Source organism: Callorhinus ursinus, unplaced genomic scaffold, assembly GCF_003265705.2.
Source record: "Callorhinus ursinus isolate GAN/ISIS: 27379988/994484 unplaced genomic scaffold, GSC_fseal_2.0 scaffold1, whole genome shotgun sequence".
NCBI lineage: Eukaryota > Metazoa > Chordata > Mammalia > Carnivora > Otariidae > Callorhinus > Callorhinus ursinus.
In genome coordinates, this window is record NW_027397063.1 from 62572890 (window position 1) to 62596926 (window position 24037).

At 47.9% G+C, this 24037-nt stretch overlaps 3 protein-coding genes across 25 annotated transcripts in view; 1 reads left to right on the forward strand and 2 right to left on the reverse strand.

Moving 5' to 3' along the window:
- Positions 1 to 5202, reverse strand: part of NCBP2 (nuclear cap binding protein subunit 2) — a 30250-nt gene extending 25048 nt beyond the window's left edge. For 13 of the 15 annotated variants that reach the window (XM_073895118.1, XM_073895070.1, XM_073895077.1 and 10 more), the window contains exons 1-2: positions 5006 to 5179; positions 1089 to 1270 (exon numbers count right to left, since the gene is read on the reverse strand). In XM_073895118.1, coding sequence (XP_073751219.1) covers positions 1089 to 1270; positions 5006 to 5083 — 260 coding nt within the window. In that variant the 5' untranslated portion in view covers positions 5084 to 5179. Of the gene's footprint in view, positions 1 to 1088; positions 1271 to 5005 lie in introns of all 15 variants that reach the window. The other 2 variants (XM_025876245.2, XM_025876238.2) reach the window with 2 other exon arrangements.
- NCBP2AS2 (NCBP2 antisense 2 (head to head)) lies at positions 5201 to 6032 on the forward strand. The gene has a single exon (XM_025869097.2). It carries the CDS (start codon positions 5313 to 5315, stop codon positions 5610 to 5612), a length of 300 nt encoding a protein of 99 aa, XP_025724882.1. The 5' UTR covers positions 5201 to 5312; the 3' UTR covers positions 5613 to 6032.
- Positions 6033 to 7214: 1182 nt separating this feature from the next.
- Positions 7215 to 24037, reverse strand: part of PIGZ (phosphatidylinositol glycan anchor biosynthesis class Z) — a 21870-nt gene continuing 5047 nt past the window's right edge. For 5 of the 9 annotated variants that reach the window (XM_073895164.1, XM_073895150.1, XM_073895171.1 and 2 more), the window contains 3 exons: positions 23453 to 23578; positions 13076 to 13291; positions 7216 to 10765 (listed from right to left, as the gene is read on the reverse strand). In XM_073895164.1, the coding sequence (XP_073751265.1) occupies positions 9198 to 10765; positions 13076 to 13193 (1686 nt within the window). In that variant the 5' untranslated portion in view covers positions 13194 to 13291; positions 23453 to 23578 and the 3' untranslated portion in view covers positions 7216 to 9197. Of the gene's footprint in view, positions 10766 to 13075; positions 13292 to 23452; positions 23579 to 23696; positions 24032 to 24037 lie in introns of those variants that run through there. The other 4 variants (XM_073895159.1, XM_073895146.1, XM_073895167.1 and 1 more) reach the window with 3 other exon arrangements.

Consider the following 24037-nt stretch of genomic DNA (forward strand, 5'->3'; position numbering starts at 1 on the left):
AAGTCACAGTTTGAAATATTCTTGAAGGGGCTTAAAGGAGACAGCAAATAGGGTTTAATTAAAGGTCTGTATGTGGGAAGATCACCTGCGAGCAGGAAGGCATTTAAACACAGGCAAATAAAAATAGAACGACAGAGTTTTGAACAAACCATCTGGAGGAACCCTATAGGGCAGTGTCTTTGATGTTAGTTAAGTCAAAATAAAATCCCTTTTCATTCTGGCATTTAGGAAACCCACATTTACCAAAGGCGGGGCAGCAACTTGAGAGAGAGTTGCCTGGGCCCACAAAGTTAGCCTTCTTTTCCCTAATTATGACTGGGAACCTGGGGATCACCACACATTTAAGGAAAATTTACAGCATAAATACAGCCCCCCCCCCAAAAAAAATTCCCAGGTAATTTGGGGCACAAACAAAATTTTTTGAAACGTGTTAGATGAGGTCTGGGAAATTTCTCAGAATGTAAGACAAAGTGACCAAAAAAGAAAATGTTAGGAGAAAAAAACCCCAAGGAAAAAATCCAGGAGGTCCAATATTTACAGAATTTCCAGGGAGATGCTAGTTTGGTTTTGACCTTATATAAAATCAAGCTATATACATCTACATAATGAAATACTATACAGCCACTTAAAAAAGAGGTAGACCTATGTGTGCTACCATAAAACAATCTCTAAGGTGGGGAAAAAATAATGCATGCAGTATGCTACCATGCATCCACAGGATCACTGCTAGAAAGACACCCAAGAACTGGTAACTGTCTGGGTTTAGAACAGTACAGAGATTTTATTTTCCCTATATCCTTTGTACTTCTGTACACACCATGAGCATATATTTTCAAAAGACTGTTTCTTAAAGAATAAATTCTAAACAAAGCATGGATTTCAGAACAGAATGTAAATGTTAGCAGCTTTTACAACACAAGAGTGCAGACACACTGGGCAGAAGGTAAGAGCTAGATGAAGGAAGGAGACGTAGAGGTAATTAAGTACAGGGATGCTAATTAGTGGATGGCCTCACTCATTTTTTTAAAACTAGCCACTCTTGGCCCCACCCTCACCCAATAGCTACACCAGACACACAGGAAGGATACTCCACAAAGCAGAACCCACATGCTGTTTTCTTCATCTTATCCAGGCCCATGATGATCTTCTTTATGTCACCACTTTTGCTGAAGAGTTCATAGATTTGTTCTTCAGTTGTGTAAAAGGAAAGATTTCCAACATACAATGTGCAGCTCTTCTTCAGTAATTTTTCCTGTTCTTCATTGTCACCCTGGAATGTCAAATAAGAGAAAAAGTTCAGCAACACAATCTATGAAGAGTCCTGCTTAAATCGTATTCCCAAGTATGGCAAAAACTGTCGTTACTAATTTGGGAATCAGCTTCTCTCATCATCCCAGTCTACCACAAATCCCTTGCCAGAGAGAGACAGAGAGAGAGAGAGAGACAGGTGTTCACATTCTATGACGTACTTCTGGAGTACGTCAGTTCCAGACTGCCTTCAGGAGACAGCCACAGCTTAAGGGTCATGTTGCATTAGCCTTCCTCCTGTGCCGTACTGTGCCATGCAGATGGCATGCCTTTTCTCCGCACACTCCATATCCTCAGCACTGGAACCTTCTCCCGTTGCTTGAATTTAACTTCCGCATCTTGAACCAATATACTAGAAAGGACTTTTTTGTATTGAAAAATAAATGGATTTTCAGAGATAGGGTATCCCTTATAATAATCCCATTGAGAATGTTCAAAACAACTGCTTAGATGGTTTACATGCTCATATATTTTTCTGAGTTTAGGAGAAAATGTACTGATCACTAAAAATGAGAGATTGTTTTTTTATTTTTTTTATAAAAAGGTTCCCTGACCTTTTATTTTTTTTTTAATTTACTTATTTTTGTGAGAGCAAGAGAGCGTGAGAGAGAGCGCGCGCGAGTGCACAAAAGCAGGGGAAGGGGCAGAGGGAGAAGCAGGCTCCCCACTGAGCAGGGAGCCTGATGCAGGGCTCCATCTCAGGATCCTGACCTGAGCTGAAGGCAGACGCTTAACTGACTGAGCCACCTAGGTGCCCCAAGAACTTAGGTTTTTTTTTTTTTAAAGATTTTATTTATTCATTTGAGACACAGAGATACAGAGAGAGAAAGCATGAGCAGGGGGAGAGGCAGAGGGAGAAGCAGGCTCCTCGCTGAGCCAGGAGCCCGATGTGGGGCTCGATCCCATGACCCTGGGATCACGACCTGAGCTGAAGGCAGAGGCTTAACATCTGAACCACCCAGGTGCCCCAGAACTTATGTTCTTGAGAGGCTTCCAAATTTGGAAGACAGGATGAAGCCAGAGACAGGAATATAAGTGGGCTTCAGCCAACCTACCTGACAATCCCTGGGGCTTGTCATGGGCTAGATATGGCATTTTACATGCCTGCACAGAAACCAGTTGGTCGTCCTCGGACCTTCTCTTCTGGCCTCCACACTGGGGAGGACAAATGGTAACGAAATAGAACACCTACCCACTGACCTGCTCTCAGGCTCTCAGGCTAAGGCTCTACCATCAACCATAGAGTGGTATTCCAGTTTGGAAAGTAGCTGAATAGATCTACACTCAGGCCCCTAGAGCATTTCCCAAGAGACCTCCCTTCTTCATTTACTACTCCATATATAATGTTGATCCAGTTTCCTTCACTCTGAGAACTAGACTTTGCATTACTTGTCTCTGAAAGCTTTGTAGCACAGAGCTCAGACTAACAGGTCTCCTGTGATCACATTCAGTGGCAGAATGGAGGGATAGAGAAACCGTCTAAAGGAAATCACAATAAAGGAAAATGATGAAATAAATTATGGTACATCAATAAATAACGTATACGCATACGCACATGCAGTTACAAGGAACATCTCTTGAGACAGTGATGACCATAGTAAAAAGTACAGAACAATATGAAGGGTATGCTCCAAAAGAAATGTTTTTTTAAAGATTTTTTTTTTTAATCTACTTATTTGACAGAGAGAGAGAACACAAGCAGGGGGAGCGGCAGGCAGAGGGAGAGGGAGAGGCAGGCTCCCCACTGAGCAAGGAGCCCAATGCGGGGTTCGATCCCAGGACCCTGAGATCATGACCTGAGCCGAAGGCAGTTGCTTAACCGGCTGAGCCACCCAGGCGCCCCTCCAAAAGAAATTTTTTTTAAAGTATGAATATAAAGGTCTCATACACAAGAAAGAGGTGTATGTTCCTCTAGGGAGAATCAAGGGGTCGCAGGTCAGAGACTTCCACGTATGAAATTGCATTTAATTCTCAGAAGTGAATGAGGTAGATGCTAATTTATTAGCTTTTACATCTGAGAAGACAGTTAAGTAACTTGTTCAAGGTCATACTGCTACTCAGTAGTTGCAGCTGGAATCCTAACCCAGTCTCCCCCCACCACCCCCAAACTGTCTTATGCCCAATCCCATACTTTGTTAAAAAGTCCACAGGATGAAGAGTCATTCTACATTAAAAACAAGTTTTCAGAACTTTGGACTGACACATTACATAAAGTAGATTCATCTTATTTATATCACTGCTGTTAATGATTTATTAAAATTACCGAGAGGCCTTTTCTTTTTCTTCCCACTTTTCTCACACATGTAAGTAATCCAAACAGCCTATTCCAAACAACCAACCTATAGCTTAAGACAACTGTGGTGTAAGTCCTTACTTCAGGTATATTAACCTAGATTTCACTCAGAGAACATTAGAAGTTCCTCATGACAGTATCTGACTACTATCTAAATAAAGCTACAGGCCTTAGACTACATAGATGAATAACAAGTTGAAACCTTTCACAGTTTTACTCTCATAGGATGCCTGAAATTCAAGACGGTAATGATGTGGAACTTTCTAAAGTAATGAGAACTGTAAAAGTGATCGAAGTGAAAACCTTGCTTGGCATATAGTAAGCATTTAAAAATGGCTGCCTTAGCGAACGAATTGCAGGTCTTCCTCAATTTGGCCTCAAACAAAATTTCCTTTCCCCTACCCCGCTAACACGTTGTACGTACTCTCCACGTCCACCCTCTTCTACACGCGCTCCTCCTTTCCCATCACAAGACGTCTCCCTTTTCTGAATCCTGATAGGATTTCCTTTCCCCTCACCATTTCTGCTCTAGATTATGATTACTTGCCGCCGTTTACAATCCCTACTGGAAAATTATAAGCTCTTAGGGTGCGGAAACTATCTTCCCTCTCCATCTAGGACTTAGCAGGTTTAAGCAGCAGTACTCAATAAAAGTTACCTAATAACAGTGGTTGACGAGTGTCGCTCCACCTCGTCCCCACCTTTGCTGAGACTGAACAGCCTACCGCGAATATGTGCCGCTTTCCCTTTCCCCACATAATCTACAATGATATGGGCCAAACTAAAACCGCCCTCTTCTGAAACCCAGCAGTTCTCTGAACTTGACACCTAGACTCTTAAAGTGCCTAGCTTGTACAGTCCACCTGCCCACTCCGAGGACTCCCTATGGTTGGAGTCAAGGCTCAACTTTGTGTCTCCCAGCCGCCGCGCAGAACTCTGTAGGACCGTTCTACTAGACCAAGAAGGAAAGGGCTCCACGCGCCACAGGGCGGATCGAATTTAAAATTAAAAAGTAATACAAAGTATCTGGCTCAGGAAGACGCCCCCTTTCCCCGTACTCCAGGTGTCAAAAGGACACCCCTATCCCTCATATCACAAAGTCACCTTCCCAAGGCATAGCCTGTGCAAATGCAAGCCACCACTACTACTGCCACTGGAACCCCTCTGCACTGGCCTGGGAAAGGGAGCAGCTGCAAGGGAATGGGAAAGCGAGCCTCAAATTCTCTACGAGATAATGGGATTCAGTGGTATCCAAACGCCCTTTCAGCTCCGTTCCCCAGCAGGCACCGGGGCCTCACTTCGCGTTTCGGGAAACCAAAGAACGGAAAACGACACAATGAGACAAGAGCAAGCCAGATTCTCAGCGTTCTGGCCCTTCCCTTCCCGCCGCCCGGCCTCCCTCACCCGGAAGTGCTGGTCCCGGTACTGGCTCAGCTCCACGTAGGAATCGCTGCGCAGCGCCTTCAGAAGGCCACCAGACATAGTGCAGAGAGGTGGACGAAGACACCGCCACTCCAGGAACAACGAGGCTGCTGCGGCGCTGGCGGAAGCGGAAACGAACGGAAGCGGCTGCAAAAGGTGGGCATCCTGTGGACCAATCCAAGCACAGCAGTGTCGTCAGCGGGCGGCGCGGGCGCAGACGTGGTCCGTCTTTATTTGTCGGCCGTCGGAAGCGAGAGTGGCGTGCTGCGGGTTCCGGGTCGTTCAGAGGATGGTTCTTCGGCGGCTGTTGGGCGCCCTGCTGCACAGCCCGCAGCTGGTGGAGCGTCTGTCCCAGTCTAAGCCCATCCGGCGTGCGGCGCAGCTCACGGCCTTCGCGCTGATGCAGGCCCAGCTGCGCGGCCAGGACGCAGCCCGGCGTCTTCGAGCCCTCGCGGCTGGGCCCGCGGGCTCCCTAGGTCGCCGCGCTGCCCGCTTCAGAGACACCTTCACTCAGGAGCTGCGCCGCGGCCTCCGGGAACGCCCGGGGTCACCGCCAGGTAGCCAGAGGGGCCCGGGCGCTAACCCCTAAACCCAAGCTGGGCCGGGCCAGGGTCGCCGGCTTTCCCTTCTGGGTTCAACGCGGGCCTCGGCGCTAAGCAGTCATCCTGGGCACTGAGCACGACTTTGAATCCCGAGTCAGACTGTCGGCTTTCAGAGGTCTCATTCATCAGAGAGCCCAGGCCAAACCGACATCCCCGGGAAGCCCTGCGATCGGACTGGGCACGGCGTGAAGAAAGCCCCCCAAGCCCGGGCCCTGATACATCACGTACAGAGAGCCATGACCCGAACCACAGCCCGAAGGAGTCTGCCCTGTGCGCATGGGACTAAAACTCGTGTTCAGTGATGCCGCCTCTGCACTGATAGAGCAGCGCGCTACTTCCAGGGGAGAGAGCATGGATGGAAAGACACAGCTGCCAAAATACTCTGATTAAATGTGTGAGCCGAGTAATGGGTGTGAGTGTGGTACTTCTCCAGCGAGATGGGTTAGGGTTCCTGGGGACTGTAGGCCCATGGTAATACTCGTTAGCGCATTTGGAGTGTTTACTCTGTGCTGGTACCTGCTAATTGCACTCCGTGTGGGTTATCTCACTCCTTACAATCACTTTCTTTTCTTTTTTTAAGGATTTTATTTATTTGAGAGAGAGAGAGAGAGCACAAGCAGGAGGAGCGGCAGGCAGAGTAGGCAGAGGGAGAAGCAGGCTCCCCGCTGAGCAGGAAGCCCGATGTGGGGCTCAATCCCAGGACCCTGGGATCATGACCTGAGCCGAAGGCAGACGCTTAACGACTGAGCCACCCAGGCGCCCCGTATCCTGGCCTTTCTGATAGTTACAGAGAAGGAGCTGGATAGGGCCAGAGAGACCTCCTGTGGGGATGGAGAAGCTCAAGTAACATTCCTAATGTTCGCACTTTTGATTTGATATCCCATCAGAGGTGCTGCTGTTTAATCCTCTCTAAGGCCCGAAGTCCCACTCCGAATGACCAAAGTCCTGGTTTGGCATCCTACCCTCCTATCCTACCAAAGGACAAATACTCCTCCCAGACCACAGGCAGCTCTGGATTCTACTTTGAGGCTGGCAGGGAGGAGCCTGAGGAGCTTGTTCCTTCTATGGCCTTTCTGCCACATTGGTCTCAGCCCCACTCATTTGTGTCTAGATCTCAGCAGCAGAATATTAGCAGTCCCCAGCCTGACTCCCTACCCTCAACATAGGTAAGCACACTCACTGGTAGGTCTTTTCTCCAGACGGGCAGGGACAAAAAGGGAAGCAGTGCTGGAAGCCATGAAACTACTGGACAAATTGGTCATTTTGGTAAGAGGAGAGAAAGCAAGAGAAGGGGGCAATTGTTTGTTTCTCATGGAGGAAGTGTGTAAGAACTAAGTTCCCTCCATTTTTCAGAGGGAGTCGGAGCAGAGAGAGAAAACGGTCCTTTCTGCTCCAGCTACAGGTCATTTGGACGCCTCCTGCTTCACTGGAGAAGCCTCCACTGATTGTAGCCACTGGCTTGCCATCCCACCAGTTACCCTCTTACTAAAGAGAAACATCACATTCTTCCCACCACCCCCAGTGGCAATCTCCCCAGCAAGCTTTTCAAGCTTTTCTAAGTTCTGCCAGAAAGCAAAGCAGGGAAGCAACTTACCCTGCTATCTTGCAGGGCAATTCTGATTCACCCCTTGATACTACATAGACCTAGATATCAACACTTTATGGACAAATTTATTAGAGGCCAGACCAACAATCTACATGGACTACTACAACCAAGTCCCTGGAATTCCTCCAGGGAATTCTGAGATTGTGGATGCAACTGGGGGAGAGAAGAGGCAAAAGTCTCAAGAAGTTTTGGGATCCTAGAGTCTGGGGTGTCTCCAAGATGGCACTTGGGCAGAAAAGCCATCTTTGGCTGCAAAGTAAACAGTAAGTGTTTACTGTGTGCCAGAGATGATGCTAAGCTCTAGGGATAGGAAGACAAATCAGAGGTTCATAGAAACATAAACCACAAGAGCAATGCATTGACATGAATGGGTACTACGGAATTTAAAAGAGGGAAATGTCCAGTAGTTTGCTGGAGCCAACATCTACTGGCTCCTGAGAGCAGATCTTTGGCATCTCCTCCCAACTTGGAGTTCAGTAGCATCATTTTGGTAGTTTGAAATCAGCCAAGGTGGGAGTATTTATGCCACGGGAATCGGCCAATGCTACGCATGGGGGCTTTTCTGCCCCCAGAGAGTGGGCTGCTGAGCCCTGACGGGCATATCACTGACTCTGCTCTTGCTCAGGGCTGGAGTCCCGAGGAGGGCGTGGTGCCAAGACGAGCAGCTGCCCCAGAGCAGCACGACTGGGCGCCGTTGCTCCGAGTTGACCCAAACCTCAGCCAGCAGAAGGCAGGACTAGAAGAGTGCTCAGGCTTGGTCATTAGTATTGGTTTGGTCTCCAGCTCTCCGCCGATTTCTGTGGGCTGCATGCCACTTATTCGCAGGAGGCGGGAGGGATTTGAGGAGGGGGGGTGAGGACAGGTTGAGCGCCGCGGCTCCTCACCTTCCCAGTGGATTGGCAGCGGTGCCCCTAGGTGTGGGGAGCCCTGCGCCTGGGGCTGTGATGGCTTTCACTAGAGCAGCAGGTGCTCCGCTCCATCCTGTGAAGAGGTTTCTGACCAGGGCTTTGAGCTTAGACAGTGACCAGATCGCACTGAAGCAGTCTCTGGGGGCACCAGAGAGTTCTCAAGTGCAGCCAGCTACTAACAGCATTGTTTGTTCTCCATTCCCACTTGCGCAGGCTGAGGAGGGAGAACATCTGGGTTCCCCAGTCCCAGAGAATGACCCTTAAAGGGTGAGATGCAGAAAGGTCCCACCGCCTCTCTCGGGGACAGGCGTAGAAGAGGATGGGGAGAAAAGTTCCAGAACTACTTGTTTTGGTAATAACCAAACGCTGAGATTAACAGGCACCAGAGTACCACACCCATGCTGCTTAAGGAGCTTTGGGACAGATATGCCTGTTTAGCCAGGGTACATGTGCTGCAGACCAGGGCATGACGCAGTGTTAGCTGGCAGACACCTCTTAGATGCTTTTATCCACTGGAGAGATTGGGAACTGAAGCTAGGTGAGGGGAAGGGGCTTTCTTAAGATCACACAGCCAGGGAGTGGCAGGCAGACCAGGGACTGGACCTCAGGTCTCTCCAGTCAGAGCTGCCTGCTCTCTCTGTATCACCACACTGCCTCCTTCCTGGTGACCCAGGAAGCCGGAGGGTTATCATGACAGCAAGAGGTAAGGCATCCTGGAAGGTTTGAGAGAGGTCATTCAGAAATGTCATTAGCAGATCTCTCTCTTTTCATAACCAGGTGCTCTTATATACCAGAACATCACAGGGGCTAGAAGGGATAGGGCAGGAACAGACATGAGGCTGTTCACCAGACACTGGTTACACCAGCTTCTTTGGGGACCTGGCCAGATCTTTGGTCTTTAAGGGGAAAAGGGTGCCAGCTTACCCAGAAGGCGGAGCAGCCAAAGCCCATGCACAGGGGAGGCAGTAGTGGGAATTCCGGAAGGGAAAGGAAAGGAAGAGAACCAGGGCTCTGCTCCAGCCCAGCCACCCACAGAGAAGGTGGAGTGGTGCCTTCACCTATGGCTGAATCATGGGCGGCGGCTTTTTGGTGACATTGTCAGGCTTCTCCCCTAGTTCCAAGATGTGGAGGCTGAGATGGTCCCTCCAAGCCCCACTCAGCAGTGAGGACAGGGCTGGTGGGTCTTCCAGGGTCACGTGGGGAAACAGGAGTGTCTCACTCTTGAGAGGGAAGTGGCACTTCTCCATGGCAGGCCTGGCGGTGCCAGGGGTCACCACAAAAAGGCGGCAGAGCCACGGCCCACCAGCTACCTGGCAGGCTGGTTGTCTGGTGAAGTTGTTCAGGGCTCGGCACAGGACCCAGTCCTCGGTCCCGCCCATGTCCACCACCTCCACGGGTGAGCCCAGGCCCGGGAGGTGGAGAAGGTGCCGGGGGGGCATGTAGGTGTGGGTGAAGAGGAGTGTGTAGTGGGTGGGTAGGCTGGGGGGCGCAGGTGCATGAACCACCTGCTCCAGGTGCCCCAGGCTGGGCACTAGGCCCCCCTGATGCAGGCAGCCAAAGAAAAGGGCACCCAGGACATTGAAGAGGACCAGGGAGCCCTTGCAGGGCACAGGCTGGGTCTGTGGACTACAAAGCAGGACGAGGGGGACCAGGAGGGGGATCAGGAACCGAGCCTCCTGGTGGCTAAAGGCAGAGAGCAGGGCCAGGGGCGTGAAGTAGAGGAGCAGGAGGTGAGACCCGGGGCCAGACAGCAGGCTCCGGCCCCCCAGAGCCCTCCGGAAGCGCATTTGTGCAAAGGCCTGGAGGCAGGCTTGCAGCTGTTGCCACGCCGCACGCAAGGCCCGGGCATGCAGCATCCCGAAGAGCAGGAAACCATTGACTGCCAGGTGAGTGAGCCGCAAATGTGTGCCGTGCCTCGCCAGGTTCTGAGGATCCAGGTTGTAGTACAAGAAGTTGGCAGGTGTAAGAACAAGGGTACTGGATCTAGAGGGACTGGAGAAATACCAGCTGTCCACAGCCACAAACACCGCCGCCACGAGGCTCGCCCCGGGGAGCAGTGCCAGGGCCTCCTTCGCCAGCGACCTGAAGCCAGGGTCTGCGGCCCCACAGGTGCTCCAGAGGAAGAGTGGGACCAGAGCAAAGGCCAGAAACGTGGGCCGGTTGAAGAAGCCAGCAGCCACGATGCCCCCAAGAAGCCAGCTGTGTGCCCACGGGCCCGGAGCAGGCTTCCTGCGTGTGGGGCTCCAAGCTAACCGGGGGGACACCAGCACCAGCAGCCCGGCGAAGAGCAGTCCCTCGATGGCGTTGGAGAAGGTCCTCGTGTAGAAGACCAGGGTGACGTAGGAGCCAGACAGCAGGACCAGGGCGTTCCAGCGCTCCGCCCCCCACAGCGGGGCCAGGCGGTACACGGCCAAGTCCAGGGCGAAGGAGAGGGCAGTGAGGAGGAGTCGGGGCCCCACCAGCAGCACGTAGCCACTCACTGGGCCCGGCCACGGTCCCCACTGTTCCCAGAGCCTGAGCAGCCAGAAGGTGGAGCCGGAGGTCAGCAGTGGGAAGAGCACCGTGCGGCAGGAGCTGCTGGGGTGGAATTCCCAAGGCCGTGCAGCTTCGATGCCCAGGATGTCCTCTGCGGACAGAGAAGCAGAGGTGAGCCAGGTCCAAGCGCAGGGGATACGGCCCCAAGATGCTCCCACCCCCTCGTGAATGTGCCCCGCACAATCCCCGGGACTCTGGAGACGATGGGTTTTACTCCGGTGCTTAGGTTATGTGGCAGAGGACAGCGACCATTAGATAGGGGGTAAACCAGTGTGGGCCTGATGTAACCACACGAGCCCTTTAAAAGCGGAGAATTTTTTCAGCTGGTGGCAGAAGAGGACGTCAGAGATTCAAACCATGAGGACTTGATGCATGTTGCTGGCTCAAAGGTGGAGGGACCCCTGGCAAGGATGGTGAGTGGCCTCTAGGTCCACAGCAGCAATAAACCGAATCTGTCCAACAGACGAGAATGAGCTTTGAACAGGTTCTCCCCCACAGCTTCCGGACAAGTACTCAGCACAGCCCAGACCTTGATTTCAACCCTGTGACACCCTGAGCAGAGAGCGCATACCTAACCTCTGATTTGTTAGACAGCAATAGAAATGAATATAGGAGAGCTCAGCCCTTCCAAGGTCTCCCTGTAGAGGGGGCCCAGGGGAAGCACGCCTGGGAAGTGAGGGGACTGTGTGCCCTGGGCCAGGTGTGTGGGGGGAGGGGCAGGGGGAGGCTCCAGTCCTCTCTGTGGAGTGCTAAAGCCTCCAAAGTCAGAGTCAAAAACCCATCCCTGTGATGATGGTTGTTATTCACGACAGGCGCGTGAGACCGGGGAGGGGAACGAGCGATTACGGTTATGGTCAGAAGAGACTTTGGTGTTGTCTGTGATACTTAAGATGTTTAGAAGAACATATTCAAGCAGTACTCATGTAATTAAAAACCTGCTTGGCTTCCTGGGGCTGGTCTGGGCCCCTGTCCCGCAGTGTCTCAGAGCTCTGAGGGGTGGGGGTGAGCAAACCCAGCTCTTAATTTCTGCATCTCAGCTCCAAGCCCCATATCTCAGGCTTGATAACATTGCTGGCTGTTTGGGGCTCTTGACTTCTATTTATTCCTACAGCCTCTTTGCTGTCTTCTCTTTCCATGTCAGAATGTGAAAGGCAGCGGCGCCTGGGTGCCTTAGTCGGTTAAGAATATGACTCTTGATTTGGGTTCAAGTCATGATCTCAGGGTCCTGAGATCCAGCCCTGCTTGAGGCTCCAAGCTCAGCGGGTAGTCTGCTTGAAATTCTCTCTCTCTCCCTCTGTCCCCTGTGGCTAAAATAAATAAATAATAAATAAATAAATACCTTAAAAAAAGGAAGGTCAAAGGGAAACAAAATCAAGGTCAGATCAGTCTGGCTGTTTTTTTTTTTTTAACTGGCTCAGGTTAAAAAAACTGTGGCAAAGACTGGACCTTTCACCTGAAGAAACAAATCCAGCTGTGAGCCCTATGGCAGGGCCAGCTGCATGTCTCCTCAATATCCATTGCTTCCTTCCTTCCTTAGTCTCTTTAGCTGGGCATCTGGTCAGATATAAAGACTATTTTTCAGCTTCCTTCACAGCTAGGTGTGTTCACGTAATACATTCTGACCATCAGGATGGAAATGAGCAAAAAGTATGTGACATTTAAAATATGCCCTTAAAGAGGTGTCTGGCTTGCTCAGTCGGAGGAGCACGTGACTCTTGATCTTGGGGTTGTAAGTTTGAGCCCTATGTTGGGTACAGAGATTACTTAAAAATAAATCTTAAAAAAAATATATATGCCCTTAAAGAGAGCAGGCATGCCCATCTCCTCTCCAGTGGCTGGAAAGACTTCATTTTAGACTTGATGGCTGGAGCTCAAGCAGCCATTTTGAACCATGAGGAGGAAGCCATGTGCCCACGGCATCTGAAAAGCCTCACAGTCCCTGGCAATCATTCTCATGATGTATCCTACACCCCTCTGCAGATAAATTCTAACAAGTGAGCATTCCAGGCCTGGATTCCCTTACCCCTCAGATGAAACTAGAGAAGAAAAGTTTCAGTATCTCAGACCACAGCCCTGTGTAAGCTTCCCAAGCACCCAGGAAGCCCAACTCTAAAATCTCTCCACTGAGTAGTCCGAAACAGCTTTCACTATGAATAACTTGCACTGTTGGTCCAAGCAGGAAAACATTAAAGAGGCTGGCATTTCATTAGTATCATCCAGAAGGTCAATGTCACCGGTCAGGAAGGAGATGTGAAATCCCCCTCCGAAGTTCTTATTCCAGAGAGGCACATGGATTTACTGCTCAGTCACACAGACATAGTTTCTCCCTCCCCCTGAACATTCAAACAGCAACAGTCCAGACTTTGCTGCAGCTTAACTTAACCGCACGTAGGGAATTTACCTGCCATGACCTCAGGTGATTGGAAGAACTCATCTGGGTGCACGTAGCCTGTCTGTGGCAGGAGGCACCACACCAGGCGGAGCAGGCTGAGGCTGCCCCACAGCGCCCGGAGTGCCATCTTCAGATCAAACTGCTAGCCAAGACCCCACGCCAAGAGCCTAGAATGGCTTCTCAGTCCGCTACAGATGCTGTTCTGGTTCCACGGACCTGCATCTGCTGAGGACAGCATTTGTTAGTTGTTATAAGATGAATCATAATATGTTCAGTTGTCTGAACAAACTCAAAACTCTACATACAATAAGAGCTGCTATTTATAAGTGCCCACTACGTAGCAGAACTTCATGTATGTATCTCATTTCATCCTTTCTACATTCTGGGGCCGTGGGTCTTACTATCGCCATTTTTAAAAAAGATTTTATTTACTTGTTTGTCAGAAAGACAGAGAGAAACAGAAAGAGAGAGAGAGAGAGCACAAGCAGGGGGGAGCAGTAGGCAGAGGGAGAAGCAGGCTCGATGCGGGACTCGATCCCAGGACCCTGGGATTATCACCTGAGTCAAAGGCAGATGCTTAACCGACTGAGCCACCCAGGAGTCCTTTACTATCTCCATCTTACATATAGGGAAACTGAGGCCTCTGTTGAGTGACCTAGTTACTTGCTAACGTATTTGCTAGTGTCTAAATATGACATCTGCAAATAGGATTTAGGATGGCCTCCAAATACAGGTCTCACAGCCCCATCCTGTTCACCAGCTCCTGTCCACAGGCAAGCATGGCAGCCTGTCTCTTGCACTTCTGAAAATTTGGGACCTCAATGCATTCCATCCATTTCCCCGCAAAAATAAACTACATTTGACCCCACTGTCTCCAGTCACTCCCTCCAACCTTCACACACCCTGAAATTTACCTGTGGAAGGTGATGAGAAATTACTGCTATGGTCAGAACGTGTGTACCCCATCCCATTAAGATGTTGAAATCCTAATGACGGATGTGATGGTGTGAGAAAGGGGAGGCCTTTGGGAGGGAGACTTTCTGGGTGGAGCCCTCATGAATGGGATTAGTGTTCTTATAAAAAAGGCCCCACAGAACTCCCTCATCCCTCCCATCCTGTGAGGACAGAGTGGGAAGGTATTGGCTCTGTGCCAGGAAGAGGGCCCTCACCATGCCGGCGCCTTATCTTGGACTTCCAGCTTCAGATCTCTGAGAAATAAGCCACCCAGTCTGTGATATTCTGTGATAGCAGCCTGAGCACACGAAGACACTTCTTCATCATGGGGATTCTTAACCGCCCCCCTCCAGACTCAAAGATCAGTAGGAATCGGAGCCCATTGCATGACGGACCTATATCCCAGATATCAACACCCTCGTATCATCTCTGGTGAACAGAAAAACAAGTTTGACTCTCCTCCAAGAATACATATGGTGACTGTTTCCTGACTTTGATATTTTAAAGACTGACCTTAAACAGCCGTTGTTCTCAGGTGGAATATGTCATAGCAGCGGAGATGAGAGAGAGTGAAGCAACACGACAGGAATCCAGCAGATGCTGACAAGGAGCCATCTTGATACTAATACCTCAAGAAGTTTGAAAGATAACTTTTGCAGTCTCTGCTCGAGCTTTTGGACTGAATTATACAGATTCTTTTTCCAGAGCCAGTGAAGGAATATCCTGACTTTTAGGGAGATAAGATGAGGCTACACTTGGTGCTGGGATGCAAGCAAGGATCCTATTCCTCCCCAAGGAACGCCTGAAAGAGGACTTCAATTTCCTCCATTTTGGCCTTAGTCTGTACTTGATCACTGATTAAATTCTTCTTTCCAGCTTACCTCTTAACTCAGGCAAAAGACCCTGCAGGCAAAGCATCCCCTGAGGGGAACCAAACTTACCCCTTCAAGCAATTAGGACTGCCCTGAGCCAGCAAGCCCCGTGGGACTGACCCCAAGGCAATGGCCGACCTGACCTTTCCTGCCCACCTGCATAGTCCCATGTCTTCCCGGTGTTGGCCTCCCTGAAATAAATTCCTTTCCTGTTTCACCACCACTTGTCTCTCTGCCTTTGGACTTTGTCAGCAGTGAGTGGCTGAACCGGTCTGTTGGGGACCCTGAGAGTCAGGGGCTTGCACCTCTGCGCCCACTCACATGCCCTCACTTTAACTTTCCTTCCAGGCTGGGATTCAAAATGCATTGTAATTTAGCAGCTTACACAATGAGATTGAGTTTGGTTTCCAGCAATTTCAGCCCTGCAAGTAACAAGAGAGAAGGGTCTCCTTCGGGGCACACACAGGTCATTTTATGAGGACCTTGCGCTGGGAATTTGAAGCCCAGCAAAGGCATCATATACATGGTCACCGAAAACCTTGCCTGGGGTATCTCAAATGCCACATCACTCCATGGACTACCAGTGCTCTCTTCGCCACTCGAAATAGTGCCTTTAAATCTAATCAGTCTAGAGAACCAATTCCAGAAAACCCAGAACCTCTATTCAGAAAACTCATGAGATTCTGTTCCTCTAGAACCACTTACAGTTATAAAGTCTGTATTAGTCAGGATTCAGCCAGAGAAAGAGAAACCAAACCATAGGAGATATACATTAAGATTTATTGCAAGGAACTGGCTTATGCATTTGGGGGGCTCGGTAGGCAAATCTAAAATCTATAGGGCATTAGGGAGGGCAGGCCACTCTGGGGCAGGAGATGAAGCTGCAGTCCACAGAGGGAAGTTTCTTATTCAGGAACATCTTGGTTCGTTCTAAAGTCCTTTCAACCGATTCTATCAGGTCTACCCAGATTATCTAGAATAACCTCCCTTATTTAAAGTCAGCTGAGGGGCACCTGAGTGGCTCAGTTGGTTAAGCATCTGCCTTCAGCTCAGGTCATGATCCCAGCGTCCTGGGATCAAGCCCCGCGTTGGGCTCCTTGCTCAAGGAGAGTCTGCTTCTCCCTCCCCTCCCCGCTCATGCTCTCTGTTGCTATCTCTCTCAAATAAATAAATAAATAAAATCTTTAAAAAAAAAATAAAGTCAACTGATTGTGGACTTGCATTGCATCTACAAAATACCTTCACAGCAACATTTAGATTAAGTTTGATTAACTGGGGACTATCGCTTAGTCAAGTTGACAAAAAAAACCTGACCATCACACTCTAGATAATTCAGGGTTTATAACTGTGTCTGAATTTTATTATTTATTTTTGTAAAAGATTTATTTATTTATTTGAGAGAGAGAGAGAGTGGGGGGAGGGGTAGAGGGAGAGTGTCTCAAGAAGACTCCACACTGAGTGTGGAGCCTGACGTGGGGCTCAGTCTCATGACCCAAGATCACAAGCTGAGCTGAAACCAAGAGTCCAACGCTTAACCGACTGTGCCACCCAGGCACCCTTCTGTGTTTGAATTTTATTTATTTTTTATTTTTTTAAGATTTTATTTATTTATTTGACAGAGAGAGAGAGCAAGAGAGCACAAGCAGGGGGAGCTGTAGAGGGAGAGGGAGAAGCAGACTCCTCGCTGAGCAGGGAGCCCGATGCGGGACTCGATCCCAGGACCCTGAGATCATGACCTGAGCCGAAGGCAGACACTTAACCAACCGAGCCACCCAGGCGCCCCTGTGTTTGAAGTTTAGATCAATGGGATAATTCTTCATGTAACCTACCAGTGACTTGTGTCTTTTATTCAAGATTCTGGTGATGGTATTCATGCTGTTCCCTGCAGCTGCAGTCCCTCTTCATTGCTCTGTGGTATTCCCCTGGATGAATATACTAAAATTTATTTATCGTTCTGACTGTTGTTTATCTACTAGAGCATCTCCAGGTGTTGACAAATTTTTCTATTCCTAAGAATGCTGCTGTAACATTCTTATACAAGAGTTCTCTGAACTACATACCTAGAAATGGAATCCCTGAGTCTTGGGCATGCATAATCTTAACTTCATTAAACAATGCCCAACAGTTTTCCAAAGGTCCTGCCAAACAGCAGATATTACAGTGTCCACTGCTTCATATGCTGATTTATGCTTGGGATTCTCTAACATTTGATTTTGTGAATCTTGGGGATATTTACATGCATTTCCCTGATCACTTATGTGGTCAAACACCTTTTCAAATGCTTGTGGAACATTTTTGTTTCTTCCGTGGGATTCCTTCTGGCCATTTTTCTTACTCTGTGTAGGAATTCTTTATATATTCTTTATATTACCTGCATGACAAATATCCTTTTCCAAATTGTGGCTTGTATTCTTAACTCATTTCTATTCCTATAATGTTGGTTTCTTATGCTTTCTTTTTGTTTCTTGATCCTTTTCACCAGCATTTTGTCAACTTTATGCATCTTTTTGAAAAATTGCGGGCACCTGGGTGGCTCAGTCAGTTAAGCGGCTGCCTTCGCCTCAAGTCATGATCCCAGGGTCCTGGGATCAAGTCCCTCATCAGGCTCCCTGCCCAGCGGGGAGCCTGCTTCTCCCTCTGCCTCTGCCTGCAGCTCCCCCTGCTTGTGCTCTCTCTGTCAAATAAATAAATAAAATCTTAAAAGGAAAAAAAAGAAAAAAGAAAAATTGACTTCTGGCTTTGATCATCTCCTTTTAATTAATTTTTCTTAGCTGTATTTTTTCCTTCCATTTACTTTTTTTGGAGTATTATTTTGCTGTTTTATTTCAAACATTTTGATATGGACACTTAGCTCATTAATTTTGAGCCTTTAACTTTTGAGCTCATTAACTTTTGAACCCCTTCATATTTAAGATAATACATTTTTGCGTATATATATATGTATACATATATATATATATATATACACCACATCTTCTTTATCCCTTTAAATACTGTATTAACTGCATCCCACAAGTTATGCTACATAAGCTTTTCATATTTTCATCACCTTTGGTTATAAGTCTTTTCTAATTCTGGGACAGAGCAGGGACTGGACTGGAGTCCCCTCCATCCTGACTAGAAAATCCACTGTTCCTTGATAGCTGAAGCCCTATGCCTCTTGACTAGCATATCTTGCAGGAATGCAGAAGCAGGATGCCTACCAAAGGAAGGGTTCAAACTAGTCTGCGCCAGGATGCACCCCAGCGCTAGCCTATCACTGACCTTTCCCCTCGTTATAATACTAAAAACCACACCCGGGGGTACAGATTTCACATACTAATGAGACATGCATAGCATAAGGAAGCATGTCTCGTCCGTTGCGTCCGCGCACATGGCTTCCTGTCTCTCTCCACCCTGCATACTCAGACGTCACTCCTTTCCTGCCACAATCTCTTTAAAAACTTTCCCCTGCTTTTGTTTGGAGGGCTGGCATGAAAAACACTTTCCTTTGTGCTGTCTCCCATAAACCCCCATAAAAGCCTTGCCTGGAACTTCCTTTTGCCTCTGGTAAACTTGACTCTAGTAAATTTCTATTGCTCGGAGAACCCAAGGACCCTAGTTGGTAAAAATTCCATTGTAATTTCTTCTTTGACTAATGCTTTATGGTTGAAGAATTTAATTTTTTTGATCAACACGCATCAGTTCCCATGCCACAATGGGACGGTGAGGCGACCCTCCCATCACGAGTTACTTAGTCAAAGGGTGGGATGGCCAGAGCTGGAGGAACCGTCGGCATTGCTGCACTCTGGCATCAGAGTGAGGACGGCAGAAATGGGACAGCGTGGAGGGCACAGCTGCAAGGTGGGGGATCTCTGTGAGACACTGGGGAGAATGCTCCACGGCAGGTGTCCATAGATCAATGTGCCAAAGTTAAAAAAAAAAAAAATCCAAATAATCAGCAGTTCCAACACTGTTGAATTTTCAAACTTGTCCCACCAAGACAAGTTGTAGAGTAACAATCTAGATCTTTCCAGGAAGTGAAGGTGTAGCCCCTGGCACGCCTCCTGAGAACCCTATGTCAGGCACTACGAAGTATCTGCCGTTGCTGTAGCTGTCGCTCCATTTGCAACTTCTCAGTCTCAAGGACAACAGGGAGGAGGTGGTCCCAATCCACAAGGCTGCCCTGGGAAATCTCGGTGGTCTTTGAGCCACAAAGACGGAGATCAAAAGCGGCTCCAGCCCCAGACGGGACCCTCTCTGGGAAGATCTCTGTTAGTCCCCACAGTCTCTCCAACAGGATCTCATCTAGCTCCTCATCATCTCCCTCCTGCAGCTCCACCTCGGTCTTCTTGGCATCGCTCTTCGACAGCAGTTCATCCAGGGACGGGGCACCTCAGGGCTGCCGGTGGTGGCCAGTACTCTAATATTCAAGACATTATGTTCTCTGCTTTCACCATGTTATGATTCGGGGTGTCCATTTCTTTTTAGCATAATTGGAAACTTTTTGGCTTCCTGACTATGTGGATAAGGGTCCTTTTCCATCTATAGAAAGTAATCTTCCATTGTTTTTTTTCAAATATTACCTCTTCTCTCTTTTTTATTTATTCTCCCTCTGGAAGTATGATTAAATGTATGGTAGACCTTGTTGGTCTATCTTCCGTGTCATTTTAACTTTTACTTTATATTTTCTATGTCTTTGTCTGTCTGGGCTATATTTCAACTAATTTCTTCTGTTCTATCTTCCACATCCCTAATCATCCTTTCAGCTGCAGTTAGCCAGCTGTTAAACCTGTCTATTGAGGGGCGCCTGGGTGGCTCAGTCTGTTAAGCATCTGCCTTCAGCTCAGGTCACAATCTCAGGGTCCTGGGATCGAGTCCTGCATCAGGCTCCCTACTCAGCCGGGAGCCTGCTTCTCCCTCCCCCTCATCTCCTCCCCCCAACTCGTGCATGCTCTCTGTTCTCTCAAATAAATAAATAAAATCTTTTTTTAAAACCTATTGAGTTTTACATTTCAATTTTATATTTTTCTTTCCTATGAGTTGTTTGATTTTTTTCCACATTTGTGGCTCTTTTGTCATATTTTCAAGCCTCTTTTATTTTTTTATTTTTATTTTTTTTTAAGATTTTATTTATTTATTTGGCAGAGAGAGATACAGTGAGAGCAGGAACACAAGCAGGGGGGGTGGGAGAGGGAGAGGGAGAAGCAGGCTTCCCGCTGAGCAGGGAACCCAATGCAGGGCTCGATCCCAGGACCCAGGGATCATGACCTGAGCTGAAGGCAGGCGCTCAGTGACTGAGCCACCCAGGTGCCCCTAAGCCTCTTTTATTTTTATATTACATTAAGCATACTTATTTGATATACCATATCTGATAATGCCAACATCTAAAGCCTTTTAGGTCTGAATCTGCTGTCTTGTTTTTGCTGGTTCTCACTCATCATGCCCTGTTTACTTCTATGTTTACCAAATTATTTTATTTTATTTATTCCTTGGACATAACCTGTGGGAATTATCTGAGGCCAGGGATGAGGGCAAATTTCTGAATTCCACTGAAAAGGATTTACACTTGCAGGTACCTGGGGGCATCAAAATCTGGGACCAATTTTGGTCATATTATTGGCTCCAGGTTTTTGTTTTTGTTTTCTTTTAGGGAAGGTGGTGCCCAATCATGTGAATTCAGGCTAAAAATCTATAGGACGGCAGGCTGGTGGTTACAATCTCAGAAACAGAGATTCCCCCACCTGCACCCTGATTCAATTAGCCTCAGGATCCAAGAAGACAGTTTTCCTTACAGTCCTCTGGGGATGGAATAGTTTATTTCTAGGTCCCCTTTATATTGAGAATGCAGTCCTCTGGAGTCCCAGCTTTGAGAGAGTCTCCTGTTAGGCCTCTCTCTCGAGTGGGCTTCAGGATTTATCTTCTGTCCTGCCAATCTTGAGAGATCACAAAAACCCATGCTCATGTGCACTCAGTTTTGCATGTGTCCTTAGTCCAAATCTGGCTTCAAGGCTCTGCATACCTCTCTTGGCCCCTACTCTGGTGCCTTAGCATTCCTTACCTTTTGCTCAGCTCACATATTATTATATTATAATAGCTTTTATATAATCAATATATAATATATATAATATAATTTATATTTATAATATATAATTTATAATAAATATAATTTATATTTTATATAAATAATAGAGGACTTCAAGAAATATATTATATATTATTTATAATAATATAATATAATTTATATTTTATATAAATAATACAGAGGACTTCAAGAAAAACTGCCTTTCTTGGAATCTAAGGCTAATCAGATTAGGGAGGGCACAGGTTCTCCCCTGAGAATGTGTAGCCATGAGCCTACCCTCAATATAGCTCTTCAGCCTGAATTCACATGATTAAGTACCACCTCCCCCACAAGAAAAAAAAAAAAAAACCCAAGCCTGGGGCCAATAATGATTAGAAATGGTCCCAGACTTGGGATGCATATACAGTAATAATACCAGATAGATTATATATGAATTATTTTATATTTATATACAGAGAGAGGGTTGGCATAAGAAATAACCATGCTGAGAGATAAGATGGGGGTTGTGAAAAGCGAAGTTAGTTTAAACCATGTCAGCTTATTTTCAAGGAAGTCACACACTTAGGAGTCAGCCTTGGTCAGAGAATCTTGGGGTCATTATTTGAGGGGAAACAGGAAACGTGAGAGGACCGTGCTGCAATCACATCAGTGCTTTTTCAGGATGTGCCCCAAACTACTATGGGGAGTTTGGGTGTCTCCACAATTATTGAGGGTAGATGGGATGGGAAGATGCTACGTCTAGGCCTCGGAAGCTGGTTCTAGAACTGCTGAAGGCTGCTCCTCAGTGCATGGGAGGGGGGGCGACCGTGGAACCTTTGGGACAATGACTTGAACATGAGGCCTCTGGAAGAAGCCAGCCTGCGGCCATACAGCCCACAAGAGCGTAGGTCGGCTTCCCGCCATCCCAGCCGAGCCCTCTCTTATCCCGCCCCTCTAGGGTCCCACACGCTCTGCCCACGCCCACGCCATTGGCTGGGCTGCTCCATCTCAGGGGTGTGGCTTGCACCCCTGGAATCGAATTTGGTCTCTAGGAGGGCTGTTTGACAATTCGGTGAGAATTTTTAGTGTATCTAATAGACTTTTAAGCAGGGAAGGAACCACACAATGTTTGTTTTATATGCTTTTGTCACTTAGCAAAATATCAGGAGCATCTTTCCTTACATTATAAGCATCCCCTCCCATGAGCCACAATCTCTCCATCCGTTCTGTATCTCCTTGCTCCCTCTGTTCTCTGCAGTTGGCACCTTCCCTTCATCATAAACATGTCTGATTCTCTACCATTCCTAGAAAAACAACCAACCAAAACTCTCTCTGAAGCTGAAGTGCCCTCTATCCACTACCCCTCTCTCCATTGCCCTGCACAGGATTCCTTAAACCATCCACGTTCACCGAATTCGCTCCTCACATCTTGTTGGCCGTTCAACCTGATACAGCCTGGCTGTGCCCACCTCCACTGTGCCAACACAGTCGCCTCAAGAGCCTCCTTGCTTTTCCAATTGTCAAACCCAGTGGCCACTTCAGGCTCCTACCTTGCATGCCATTTGACAACAGGGAGCCCTTCCACAATTCCTTCCTACACTATAAGACGCTGGGAAACAAAAAGCTACCTTTTGTAGATCCCCTTGAAGTTGGGTTATGCAAATTAGGTTTTAAGAATTGAGAAAGCAGGGGTGCCTGGGTGGCTCAGTCGGTTAAGTGGGGTTAAGCGTCTGCATTTGGCTCAGGTCATGATCCCAGGGTCCTGGGATCGAGTCCCCCTGTTGTTGAGCTCCCTGTGGAGCCTGCTTCTCCCTCTCCCTCTGCCCCTCCCCACCACTCATGCTTGTTCACTCACTCTCTCTCTAATAAATAAATAAAATCTTAAAAAAAAAAAAGAATTGCGAAAGCAGATGTGAGACAGGCCATATTTCTGCAGTTGGCATTGTCCTCTCTGGGCAAAGGTTATGGAGACATGGAGTTTTTCCTGCAGCAGCTTTCCAATGTTTGTCCCCAGCTGTGGGGACAGAGATACAACGGCGGTTAGGGTGGTGTCCTGATTCTCAGCAACCAAATTTGACTGAGTTCCAAGGGAGCCTTTACACCTGCCTGAGTGTCACACAAATGGGGACTCCTCTAGTCAGTTACTCCTGGGTGTTCGGAGAGTCTTTCTGGAGGCCCAAGCTACAACCCATTCTTCCAATGCACCTGATGATTTTCAGTCCCTGTATAAATTCCTTTTCTGCTGGCTTCTCTTTCCCATACTGAAGTCTGGTCATTTGGTACCAGAGGTAGGTCTAGGCAATAAGCCTTCAAGGATGAGGACATGCCTATGCTAAAAGAAAATAACTCTGCATTGGCAGCAGGGGACCCCTGGGCCCTGCTTAGGCCTCCTGGGCAGTGGGTGCTCTGGGCCATGGCTCTGAGAAGCGCAGACTACCCTTGTGCTTGTCCCTGCAGCTCTCCAAAACTTTTCAGTCCACCAGCTCTGTCACACCAGTGAAACCATCCCACACTCACCTGCTTTTCCAACTTGACCACGCATCTCATTCTGATTTCATCCAGTGCCTCCATGTTGAAGGGCCCCTTGTCACCCTTCTTCTGGACCTTCCGGGCCCCAGGCCCCAGCCCACAACTGCGTCCACCCTGTGGGGAAAGGGAACAGTAAAAGGGCCCAGACACATGTTACCCTCCCGCCCACAAGAACATACATACATACATACATGGGAAAAAAAGAAAATGAAGAAAATAACTGGCAGTCTACCTTCCACATCCAAAAGTGTTTTTAAGAATGAGGGCAAAACAAAGATATTTTCTGGCAAATCAAAACTGAAAGATCTTCACAAGCAGACCCTCATAATTTTCTAAAGGATATATAATATATATATTAGGCAGAAGGAAAAATGATGCTAGAGAGAAGATCGGAGATGGAAGTGGGAATAAGGAGCAGAGAAGTTGGTCATTAGATGGGAGATATCTGGGAAGCAGCAGGCAAGTAAAAGTCATCCTCCCTCCTGCTGTTTTCTTCTGGCAAGTAAGGTCAAGGTGATGGGTAAGTTTTCTTTCTTTCTTTCTTTCTTTCTTTCTTTCTTTCTTTCTTTCTTT

Coding starts and splice junctions, on each gene's coding strand:
- NCBP2AS2 (XM_025869097.2), top strand. CDS start 5,313: ATGGTTCTTCGGCGGCTGTTGGGCGCCCTGCTGCACAGCCCGCAGCTG.